Source organism: Mastomys coucha, unplaced genomic scaffold (genome assembly GCF_008632895.1).
Source record: "Mastomys coucha isolate ucsf_1 unplaced genomic scaffold, UCSF_Mcou_1 pScaffold3, whole genome shotgun sequence".
In the NCBI taxonomy this organism is placed as follows: domain Eukaryota; kingdom Metazoa; phylum Chordata; class Mammalia; order Rodentia; family Muridae; genus Mastomys; species Mastomys coucha.
The window spans coordinates 62810452-62822483 of record NW_022196909.1 but is presented as its reverse complement, the minus strand read 5'-3'; the positions used below and the strand labels follow the sequence as shown (position 1 = coordinate 62822483).

At 44.5% G+C, this 12032-nt stretch overlaps 1 protein-coding gene across 1 annotated transcript; it reads left to right on the top strand.

The window, feature by feature from the left end:
* Position 1: 1 nt before the first annotated feature.
* Positions 2 to 10218, top strand: LOC116074478 (triggering receptor expressed on myeloid cells 1-like; the record flags this gene model as incomplete). Its single annotated transcript, XM_031347044.1, has 4 exons — positions 2 to 257; positions 6516 to 6606; positions 8992 to 9081; positions 9577 to 10218. Coding segments are annotated over 4 exons (573 nt in total), but the record flags the coding sequence as incomplete, so codon positions are not given.
* Between the last annotated feature and the right edge of the window lie 1814 nt (positions 10219 to 12032).

Here is a 12032-nt window from a genome sequence, read left to right as displayed (position 1 = left end):
GTATGATCCCAGCTACAGCTCCAGGAAGAAGATCTGGTGTAAGAAAATATCAGAGGATTCTTGTCAACCCTTAGTGCCAAGTAACAGCACAGGTGCTGGGAAGCTAACATTCTCCATCCAGCACTCTCCTCAGTTCAACGTCTTCACTGTCACCATGACTAAGCTCAAGATGAGTGACTCAGGCATCTATCACTGTGGGATCATTGAATATTACGAGATAATTGTTCTCAGAACTATCCGCCTGGTGGTGTCAAGAGGTGAGCTTCCCCTTTCTATGTGGTTCTCAGCCTTCCTGTGTCACAAGGTTCCAGAGTTGGAGACGACTCAAGAAACTGCTTCCACTAGTAGAGAGGCTCTCAACCTGTGGGTCAAGAGTCCTATAGGGGTCTCATATCAGATATTTACATTATGACCCATAATAGTAGTAAAATTACAATTATGAAGTAGCAATGAACTTAACTTTTGTTTTATTTGATTTCAATGCTGGTAGGAGCACCCTCCCATGGACTGAGGGAGCACACTGCCATAGACTGAGGGAGCACCCTCCCATAGACTGAGGGAGCCACACTACCATAGAATAAAGGAATGTCAATTTATGGAAATGGTGCTGGACTCAGCACGTTTTTTTGCAATGCTAGAGATCAAACTAGCCAGACACCCTGGTTTGGGTATATGATAAAATAAGATTTTTTTCAGGAGAATCTTAACCCATGCCTATGTCTGTCACTTGTCCATCTTTATATCGAATGCTGGAGACAAAAGGTTTAAATGAAGATCGGCGTTCTTTGCCTCTGAGTTCTAGAGATTTCAGTGCGTGGCTATTGGATGTGTGGTGAGACAGTGTATCATGGTGGAATCATATGACAAAGCCATTCCCTTCATGGTCATAACATTGAGAAAAAGGAAGAAGAGGTTATGGTTGAATTATCCTTTTGGGGATGGACATGGTGGATGGTGAATGGTTAAATGCGTGCATGAATAAATGTTTGTGTGCATGGGTGACTGGATGGATACATGATGACTAAATGGCAGGCTGAGTTAAAGGGTGGATGGATGGATGATAGACACAAGACCAGAAGTAGATGGATGAACTTATGGATGCCTCAAAGGCCTAAAGCTCTGACTGATTCCAGCCTTATCCTCTCTGTCACCTCATAACAGTGTCACTTTTGTGACCAACTCAGATCCAAACTGCAGCAGCAGGCCAAGTGAAGGGCCACCACCTTAGCAGGCATGTCCCTTCTTGTGGCTACTAACTACTAGTTACTAATGAATGTTGATATATCTTAGAATATGTTTTCATTTAAATGTGTCAACAGTGAAAAAGTCTGTATTGTTCCCATGGATCCAATCTGGCCCATAGCCACGTGGAGTGTCTTTATTCATACATGCCTTAGCCTGGTACCAGTTCTAATTACACACATAACATCATCTTCCCTGCTAAGATCATCCTTCAGCAGGGCACATGTGTACACATACCTTTAATCCCACCACTTGGGGATTCGGGGAGGTGGACAGGATATCCAGGAGCATCTCTGTGAGTCCAAGGCCAGCCTAGTGTGAGCTCCAGGACAGCCAGAGCTATATAGAGCAACTCTATCTAAAATACATACATATATACACACATACATACATACATACATACATACATACATACATACACACACACACACACACACACACATACATAATCATCCTTAAACATCACTCTTTACTCCTCAGGATAATAATTTCAATAAACACATGTTTCCATCTATCAGAAAAGTCATAAGCCCACAGTAATTGGCCTGCTCTTAGCTGTTTTCATTGTCAAATCTTCTGTTGTTGTTTTTCAAGACAGAACTTTTCAGTGTACCCTTGGCTGTCCTGAAACTCATTCTGTAGCTCAAGCCCGCCTTGAACTTACAGAGACCTACCTGCCTCTGCCACCTCTGCCAGACTGATTCTTAAAATCTTTTATCCCAACAAAATTTCTATGAGAGATTTTTTTGAGCATTTATACAACTCTGAATACTATTACATATACAAGCTGTCTTCTAAATATCAGAATTTCCAGGGTGAAAGAGATGACTGGATGGTTAAAGCACTAGTTGTACTTCCAGAAAACATGGGTTTGATTATCAGCCTCCACAGGGTCTGGCACAATTACTGTATTTCCAGTACCAACACCCTTTTCTGGCCTTCATGGGCAGACATTTCACCTACATAGACCATAAACATATCAGGCAAACACATATATATAAATAAGAATAAATAAAATCTCAAAAAACATTTTAAAAACATTGTGCAGATGATCCACAATGTCAAAATGGGGTGGTAGTACTATAGGGCGGCCATCTTGGTTTAGTATATTAAACCATTCTCTCTAGGGCTGAGTGTGTGTCTCAGAGCACGGGGTAAGGATGTACAAGGCTCTGGTTCCATCCTCAGCACCAAGAAAAACATATTCCTAGTAAAATAGATGTGGTGTGTTCATGGCATTCATAACTCTGTGAGTGTGGACTCTTTTTCCAGGCTTGGGGGCAGACATAGTATTTCCCCCTCTTCAAGTTGTTTCCTTGGTACCAGCTCAAGAGTCTTGCATGGAGTCAGCCTTCATGGACTAAATAACATTTGCAATCTAGTGAGAGTCAGCATTGACCTTCTATTCTTTTTTAAAAAGTACTAACTTTTCATTGTGTATGTGTGTGTGTGTGTGTGTGTGTGTGTGTGTGTGTGTGTGTGCGTGTGTGTAAATTGTATACCTGAGTTCAGGTGCCTGCATAGGCTGCAAGAGGCATTGGATCCCATGGAGTTAGGGGCATAGGAAGCTGTGAGCTGCCCAATGTGGCTGCTGGGAAATGTAACAGAGGCCCCTCTAGAAGAGCAGTATATGATCTTAACCACTGAGTCATCTTTCCAGGAGTTACTTCCTCTTCCTTGCCTTTATTTTCCAAGGCTCAGGAGGAAGGTACGTTGCTCACATTCTATCGCTACACCTCTTCTACCTGCTAGCTTTATACAGTATGGCTATAGCATGGGATCGTTGACCAATTACTGATTAGTGTTGGTCAGAGTCCAGGCAGGACAGCAGCAGTCATCCCAGCTGTCCATAAAGAGAAATGTTGGGATTCAATGAGTTGTTTGCCCAGGTAACAGAAGAGCAGAGCCCCTGATTTGTTGATGGGCAGGCATTGCAGGAGCCATCTTCCTGCGGCAGGGGCTTCCTCATAGGTAGGACATGGGAAAGTCAACCTCATGACAATGTTTTAGGAAGTAGTCCTTGGCAGAGTCATTAGGGAAGTGAGGCTGGGCAGGGAAGGATGTCAATAAAGGGTCATAAATAGAGCCAGTTTCCCAGGTGTGCCATAGGCTGGGTCCTGCAAGGGAGTCTGGGTAACACCTGAACTTGCTTCTATCAGAGGCAGAAGGCCTGGGGTATATCTCCTCCTGCATCCAGTCATTGGGTGAAGGCAGCTCTTAGCAATGCATGGGTACATGGAATGCCACTGCCTCAGGACCCCATAGTCTGTGCAAAACCCAGGAAAGAGATAGGTGAAGAGCTGCAGTGAGGGGAAGTGCCCTGGAGCCCAGTGCATGACAATAGCTCAGAGCTCCAGGAAACACAAGAAAACACTGGCAGGTTAGTTAGGCTAGGCCAGAAGCAGGGCCTTTCTAGCAGCAGGTTCCTCTTGGGGCTGAGGCTGGCACCAGGGAAGGCACTATGGCAACCACAAGGTGAGAGACAGGAGCAGGCCTCCCTATGTTGGGTGTCTCTCCAGCACTGTCAACTGCTGAACTCACCAAATGGCCTTGGGGATGTTGTCGCCATGATAGGAGACAGTTTGGGAGGCTGGAGTGGTTGTCAGCACACAGGGACATGTTACCCCAGTCTATCACCATTTGCATGACTACACGTGCCACTTTCAAGATTATTGTTTTGATTTATTCTTTACTTGAGTTCAATTCTAGTTCCTAGCAATTTTCCATGATATATCTACCATATCTATCTATCTATCTATCTATCTATCTATCTATCTATCTATCTATCTATCATGTATCAATCATTTCTATATCTCTATATCTTCATATCCATATTGTAGCAAGTAGTTTCTACTACCTCACTTTAAGCTCCAGGCAGACTGTCCTACCAGCCACTCCTAGTTTGCTTGGATCCGTGGATCACACAGACACACACACACACACACACACACACACACACACACACACACACTTGCTCAGTTTTAACCTGCCTTATGGCTCAGTCAGTGGCTGGGCTCTTCTAAGCCTCCTGTGGCTAGCTTGCCTCCCCCTTTACTCCTTGATCAACACTCTAAATCTGTCCTCAACTTAGTTGCCTGGTTGCCTTCTTGTTGCTATGCCTCCTAAATCTGCCTTCATCTTAGTTGCATTTCTAATCTCCTATTTGCTACCCCAGGCCCAATGAGGGACACGGCCAATGACCACTCCATGCCAGATCTCACATGGCTGATGGCTCTCTCTCCCCCTGAAGCATGGTGCATTCCTTTTCCTCCTCCAGCATCTCTTAGCCACCTGAGGGAACCTAGAAGTCCCGCCTCTTCTTCCCAGCCATTGGCTGCTGGCATTGTTATTGATTGATCAAGAACCAACTACAGAACAGAACCTTCAGAGTTCACAAGCAGGTTCCTGTTCAAAGGATCAGAACCACCCTTACACTATGCGTACTATATATCTATACATTTATCTAATCTGTATCTCTATATCTATCTAATCTCTCTCTATATATACTTCTATACTTCTACGTTTCTATACATCTAATCATTAGCCAAGGTTGGAGCAGAATTGTAGCCTGGACTCAGACCAACAAGAACTTTACACTGCTCTGTATAACTGCACCATAGGGTTATTCACTAAGCCATCTTTGCTTTAGTTAGTAAGCAGGTCATTGACCAAGCCATTACATTCTACTTATTTTACTTAGACATGGTCTCATTCTGTGGCTGCAGATTTGTGATCTTCTGGCCTCAGCCTACCCAGTGCTGGAATTATTGGCATTAGCCATGTCTTGTTTGTTAGTCACTAAGTTCTTATATGTCGAGGGTATGAGGGCTTTGTGCTTACATATCTGCACTAGGGGAACCAGTATTGTTAAACATGTGTTGTTGTCTCTTCAAAGGAAGAGATGAAAAGCCTGTCTTCTGCCAGAAATCTGGGAATGGTGACCTCTGCCCTTGCAATCTGTGTGGTTACATCACACCTGCCCTGCCCCCACCCCAACATTTATCTCTGTCATTTTCCCAAGGTCTTTATCTTGAGCATTGTTTCTCAGTCAGTGGAACCCATCTTTATGGAAGATGTCATTTGTACTTTGAAAAGACTTTCAATGTTATCATGTTATTTAAGCTTTGTTGTATTCACAGAATTGAGTTAATTACAATCAAGAAACTCTTTTTTCTAAATTGTTCTATAGTTAAGTATGCTTAAAATAAACTGCTCAGGGTCAGATCCTCAAAGTTTCAACTAACACCAGCTACTGAATTTGGTGGATCCAGATTTCCTTTTTGCTTCACTCAGATGGACAGTCTGCTGGCCATGGAATTTCCAGAGACCCTTCCCCCCAAGTATATGTCATTAATCCTCTATGTGGCCTTCCTGTGATTCATTATCACCTGCTCCTTTTGTCCTTGTGTATCAGACAGAGTCTGTGTGTCCTCATCTGCCCAGGGTCAGGCAGGGTTCTCATTCACCTCTGTGGGTCTCTTCCTTACATCTATTGCTCCCTACTTGGAACTTGGAGAAACATTTTGCTAAACTTACAGCAAATGGAAAGATGGGCTTTTCAGGGAGGTTGGGTTGTCCCTGGTTTCTGGATGGAAAAATGAGGTTAAAGTTGTGGTGACTGTTCCCAGCAGAGGGTCAGAATACTGACCACAGAGATGATATTACCTAGATGTGGGCCTCACTCATTCCACAGAGAAGACCAAGATGGTGTGTTAGCCCTTCTTCCTTTATGTGTCTCCTGGACCTGAGCACTATGCTTTCCACTGGTTATTCTAGAGAGTGAGCCTCTGAACAGAACAGGGCCAGAGACTGTGGGGAAATTTCAAGAAGGACCTAAGTTGAAGAGATTGTGTGGGAAGAATTTCCTACACAATGATGTGGGTGACCATTGCACCAACCTTGAGAGTGACATGACTTACAGAGGTAGCAGGAATGGTGTCAGGGAGAGAATGCAGCGGGTGGAAAGTGACAGCAGCAGGCAAGAGAATTCTCACAACTCAAATGGCCTGAGAAGTCTTTCCTCATGCCTCTTCCTACCCTTCCTTCTTTTCTCCTTCATTTCCTTTTATACTGCCCCTGATTCAGGATGACTTTACACTATTTCTTTGGATTTTAGCAAAAGAAAACCTTGCTTCTTGAATGGCAGTGTTTATTTCTCTCTCAGCTCCATTTTCTCTCTCTCTACCTATTTATTCCTTTACCCATCTACTTATCAACCATCATTTATCATCCATCCATCCATTTATCCATCCATTCTATGTGTCTTCTTGCAGGTCATTCAAGGACTCCTACCACTGGCACGTTTCCTACTTGGAGAGCTCACACTTTTAATACCACAGAGGACCCGATCTCCATTCCTGCCAGGTGTGTAACTATAAACTAAGCCAACCATTGCTGTCTTCTGTCCAGACCCCGATGTCACCTTCACAAACATGACAGGTGTTACCAATGTGTTTTTAGGCCACCAGGATCCTTGTTTGAATACTTTTTGTCCCCAGCCCTTGTCCTGAGAGGATTTAGGAGATGAGGATGTGGTTGGGGGTTGGGGTGGGGTGGAGCAAGAGCAGAATCAAGCCACTCCAGACTGTGTGAAAATTTCTAGAGAGCTGACAGGTGGTAACTAACTCCTGTCCCTAGGAGTTACATCAGAAGCAAGAGGAAGGAAATGGCGCATTTGTAGAAGCCTATCAGCCCCACTGACCCAGGAGTGGAATGATGTAGTGGAATACTCTGAGCCTGGATTTTCATGGCAGACAGACTATGTGACTTCAAACAAGTTGGGAACCTCTATAGATTTAATTTCCTGTAGTGTAGGGACACCAGAGCTGGAGGGACACGAAACTTTTTTTTTTTTGAGACAAGACTTGTATAGCCTTAGCTGTCCTTGAACTCTGTGTTGACCAGGCTAGCTGTAAACTCAAGCTCTGCCTCCCAAGTGCTGGGATTAAAGGCATGCGCCACCATGCCTGACTAGTCCCACACACTAGTCTCACAGTTATGGTGATAACTCTGAAGTTTTTGCTTTGCTTTGCTTACTTAATTTGTTTTCTTGTTTGATTTCAACACTGCTGTGAGTGCCTTACTCTACATTGATGGAATGACAATTTCTAGACATAAATTCTCAGCGGTGTTGTTGTTGTTGTTGCTGCTGCTGCAGCTGCTGCTGCTACCAATGCTGGGGAAGGAAATTAGTGTCTCACTCATGCAAATAGACTCTTTACCTACAAGCCACATCTCCAGTCACTGGTCTCAGGGTTTTAGAATAAGATTTTCAGATTTCTAATAGGCATTTGTGTTAACCAACTTCTCACCACTTTAACAGACCCTGGGGGGCTAATCAGCTTGTAAAGATGAGAGGAGTGTAGTTTGTCTGGGAGTTCTAGAGACCTCAAAACATGGTCTCTAGAACCTGTGACAGGAACATGGGTAGAGCAGCATATGGCAAAGCCTTTCTTCATAGCCAGACTATACAGAAAAAAAAGTGGGGACTGGGTCCCATTATCTCTTTGAGGATAGGGGAATGGATAGATGTGTATGGAGAGATGGTGGATAAATAGATGAATGGCTCAAGAAATTGGTGGAAAATGCAATAACTAAATGGGTGGATGAATTGATAGATATCACCCATGATTGATACATTTCACCAATGATTGATAGATATCACCAATAACCTAAAGTCTCTCGTTAGTCCCAATCTATCTCATCATCATAATTATTTCATTCTGCATCACATCTATATTAGTAATATTCTTGTACTCTTGGTGCTGAGGACAGAGCCCAGGGCCTCATGCATCCTTAGCCCATGCTCTGAGCTGCACACTAGGCCAGAAGGAATATTTTAAAATCCTAAGCACTTGTTGACTAACCTGCAGTAACCCTGCCTACTCTGCACTGTGAACCAGCCCCAAATTATGGAATTCAGAAGATGACGTATACGTATGGTGATATCCAGAGTGACATATATGCTCAAATTCTCACGGAAATTGTATATAGATAAATGATTTTTTTTTAATGGACTAGAGAGGTAGTAGTTAAGAGAGCTTGCTGCCCTTGAGGAAGACCCAGGGTCAGTTCTGAGTGTTCATGTCAAGCAACTAAACAACCACTTGTATAACCAGTTTCACGATCTTCTAGCCTCTGTGGCCACTGCACTCATGTGCACAAACCTGCACATAAAACACCACTATGTGCACAGTAATAAAAATAAAGATAAAAATGTAGAAAACTCAAAGTAATATCAATGACTAATAACTGACAAAGAATTGTGCTTTTCTGATTGGCGGGAAATTATGCATTTGTTGAAATTAGAATCATGAAGACTAGGTACTGAGTTTGAAGGACAATCTTAGCAGGCAAGATGGTACAGTATGAATTTCAAATAATCTGCAAAGCATGATGTTCAGGTGAATGGTATAGGTCATGATATGCAGAGGGACATACATGCTCAAATTCCCTATGAAGACTATATACAGAAAAATGACTTTTAAAATAGAATTAGTGTCATGCTAAATTAGGTCTAAGCAAGAATAAAGACTGGGCAAGACTGTGAGAAGGCATTTTTAGATTAGTTGGAATGAAGGAAACATTTTCTTTCTCTGTTAACTCAATATTTAAATGAAGACACATCAATATTCACTCATAACTGTAAAGAGGGACATGTGTGTCAAGTTAGTAGGTCTTAATGTTACCTGCTGGTAACATTACCTGCTGGTTACCTGCTGGTAACACTGGGTCTGATGTGTTCTGCAGAGGCCGGAGTGTTAAAGGCTTAGTCACTGGAGTGGCATTCAGTCACTGGCTGGAAAGTAGCAGAAATTCAGAAGGCCCTGTGTACTCAAGGTGACCTTTGCTTCATTGTCATGTGCTCCTTTGTCTTCGTGTCCCATCATGCAGAGACCTTGTGCCCTCATCTGCTTCCCTATCTGCCCAGGATCAGATAGGGCTCTCTCTCCTCTGTGGGTTTCTTTCTTACATCTATTGCTCTCTACCTAGAACTTGGAGAAACATTTTGCAAAACTCATGACAAATCCAAAGTGGGCTTTTCAATGAGGTTGAGTTCTTCCTGGTTTCTGGATGGGAAAAATTAGGCTAAAGGTGTGATGACTGTCCCCAGAAGAGGGTCAGAATGCTGACCACAGAGATGACATTCCAAAGATGTGAGCCTCACTCATTCCACAAAGAAGGCCAAGATGCTGGGTTAGCCCTTCCTCCTTTTTGCATCTCCTGGACCTGAGCTCTATACTCCACTGCACGAATGTCAAATGTGGAAAGAATTCACTAGATTCTGCAGCATGGGTGGCCATTGCACTGACCTTCAATCTCTTCTCTCTGCAGGGGCTCCATATCCAGTGTTATTGTTCCTGTGGTCTGTGGACTCCTCAGCAAGACCCTGGTATTCACTGTCTTATTCATTGTCACACAGAAGTCATTTAGAAGACAGACCATGAAGGCACACAACAGTGACCTCTGACCTTCAGCCATGTCTAACTCACAGGAGAAGCTGAAGTGGGGGCTAAGCAGGAACAGTGACATGAATTGAGGCTGTAATCATGAGTGACATCTAAGGTTCAGGATGTCCTCAGCTAGTCCTGTCCACTCTGTGGAGAGCTTTTGGGGCCACTTCTAGAAACTTGGCAGGAATTTGGCAGGACAAAAAAGTAAGCTCAGGCAGGAATCTGACTTTGAGCTAGGACTCTGGAAATAGGCTCAGATTAAGAATATTTACATTTGCGCTAATGCAAAGCTGAGAGCAGGCTCAGCTGTAGAAGGTGAGGCATTCCTTTTGTCTTGGTCATCCTGACTAGCCCCTAGAACAGGTGTTTATGGATTTTGCTTATTGCCTTGCTTGTATTTATTCCCTTATCTGTTCCTTGACCCAGAACTGATCTTATTATTTGTATGTACTTAAAGTATTATAAATGCAGACTGGGAAAAAATAAACCTACTTCAGCCTCAGAACTGGCTGGGGTTATGCTACGGTGTTGTCTAATTGTCTTTTTTCTTTGCAATTCTTGCTCCCTCCCTGTAGAACTCACTGAGTGACTGAGCTGGCTTGGTCACCACTCTCCTCATTTTATCCACCATCTTGGGGATGTGCTCTGCACCCTCAGAAATGAGGAAACAATTCCCAGCACACTCTGGCCATTCGCCCTAAATAGGTGGGTTTTTCGGAAATAAAGACACAGCCCTGTGTTTCTCTTCTCTCCCTTTTGGGAGTCAAGAAGATTACAGGTCACACTGACTGTCTCCACCTCTTGTCCTTCCCCTGGATGGTACAATTATTGTCATCTTGACAGGACCCCTGCTCATGAAGCAGCCTGCCCTCCTACCTCTGGGGCCTCAGATTTCTGTCTTCATCTGTGGTCCTCTAAACACTCCCAACCGTGGACCAAGAAGTCAAGATCTTACCTTGACAATAACGCAACTGGGAGAGAGAAATTGAGTTAAACTGGATGCTGTTGCCTGGGAAACACCCGGAGGAAGAGATGCCATTTGTAGAATTGGACCAGTACATGATGTTGGCATCAAGACCTCTGAAACCCGTGACATCACATAAGTGGGATCCGCAGATCTGTCGCCAAGGCAACAGCCACCATATTCCCAGAATCCACTTGGCTCACCTCCCACCTTTACCTGTGTTACATCATTACCCATACATAAAGAAAACCACTCCCATCTTTCTCTCTCTCTTCCCCCTTCTCTTTCCACCACCATCCTGCCCCTCTCTCTCCCAATAAACCTCTTACATAAGGAACTGTTTTGGTCTGGTGTGCTATGTTCGGTTGAGAGCCGCTATTCTAGCACATCATTCGGTGCCGAAACCTGGGTGGGAACTCAGTGGTACCATCAACAGCTGCTGCAGAGTGCCTCAGTGAGATCACGGCCATGTGGACCAGAGCCAAGCGGGCTGCTACTGCCGACTGCAGCCTGCAACCGTGACCACTGGCCACTCAGCTACAACCGCCGCCAGCGGAACAGGCTAGAACTTTCTCCGTGGCTTATTGCTTGCGCCAACAGCTACAACCAGCTGCTCTGCATAACTTCTGCCCGGCCCATTGTGCACACCAGCTGGGAGCAGGAGAACAGGTGGCATCCGGCTCCTCAGCTGGTTGCTGCAGGAATCACAGGCTTCCATCACTTGAGCAGCTGCTGCTGCTGCTGCCTCCACAGCAGGACATATGAACTTCTATCACGTGATCTGTGCTGCCCTAGTCCATCTTGTGGGGCTAGCTAGCTTCTACTGGACCCACACCTACCCACTCAGTTCCACGTTTCTATTTACCAGTTCACTAGAATTCTCACACAGACACTGGCATATTGATTGGTAGGGTCGGTCAGCAAGAGAGCCTTTAATTTCCCAGATAGGGCCTGGCCAGCTTTTTCTGGGGCTAAGGGATTGGCATTTTACAGCCACTCCTCCCAGCTGACATACAAGTTAGGACAGCGACCTTTTGGGTGACCATTCCCTTGAAAGCAGCTCTCGTTCCCCTCCCCCTCCGGGCTCTTGCAGCCATTTAAAAAACCCATGGATCCAGGGTAAAGCCCTTCTACAGTAAGTCCAGGGCTTTCTGTGTAGCCTCTAGGGGGCCCTGGTGACGACTTGGGCCTCAAGCCTGGCTGACTTCTTTTTAGTTGTTGAATTGTTCTCAGGAACAATTCAATACAAATAATCCAATACCCCCCCCCCCAACAGGTGCTGCAATGTTTTCGAACATACCTCCAGGTACCCCACTGGGATACCTCCTGGAAAATCTCAAATCTTTGAAGCTAACACCTGACTTGAAGGCATC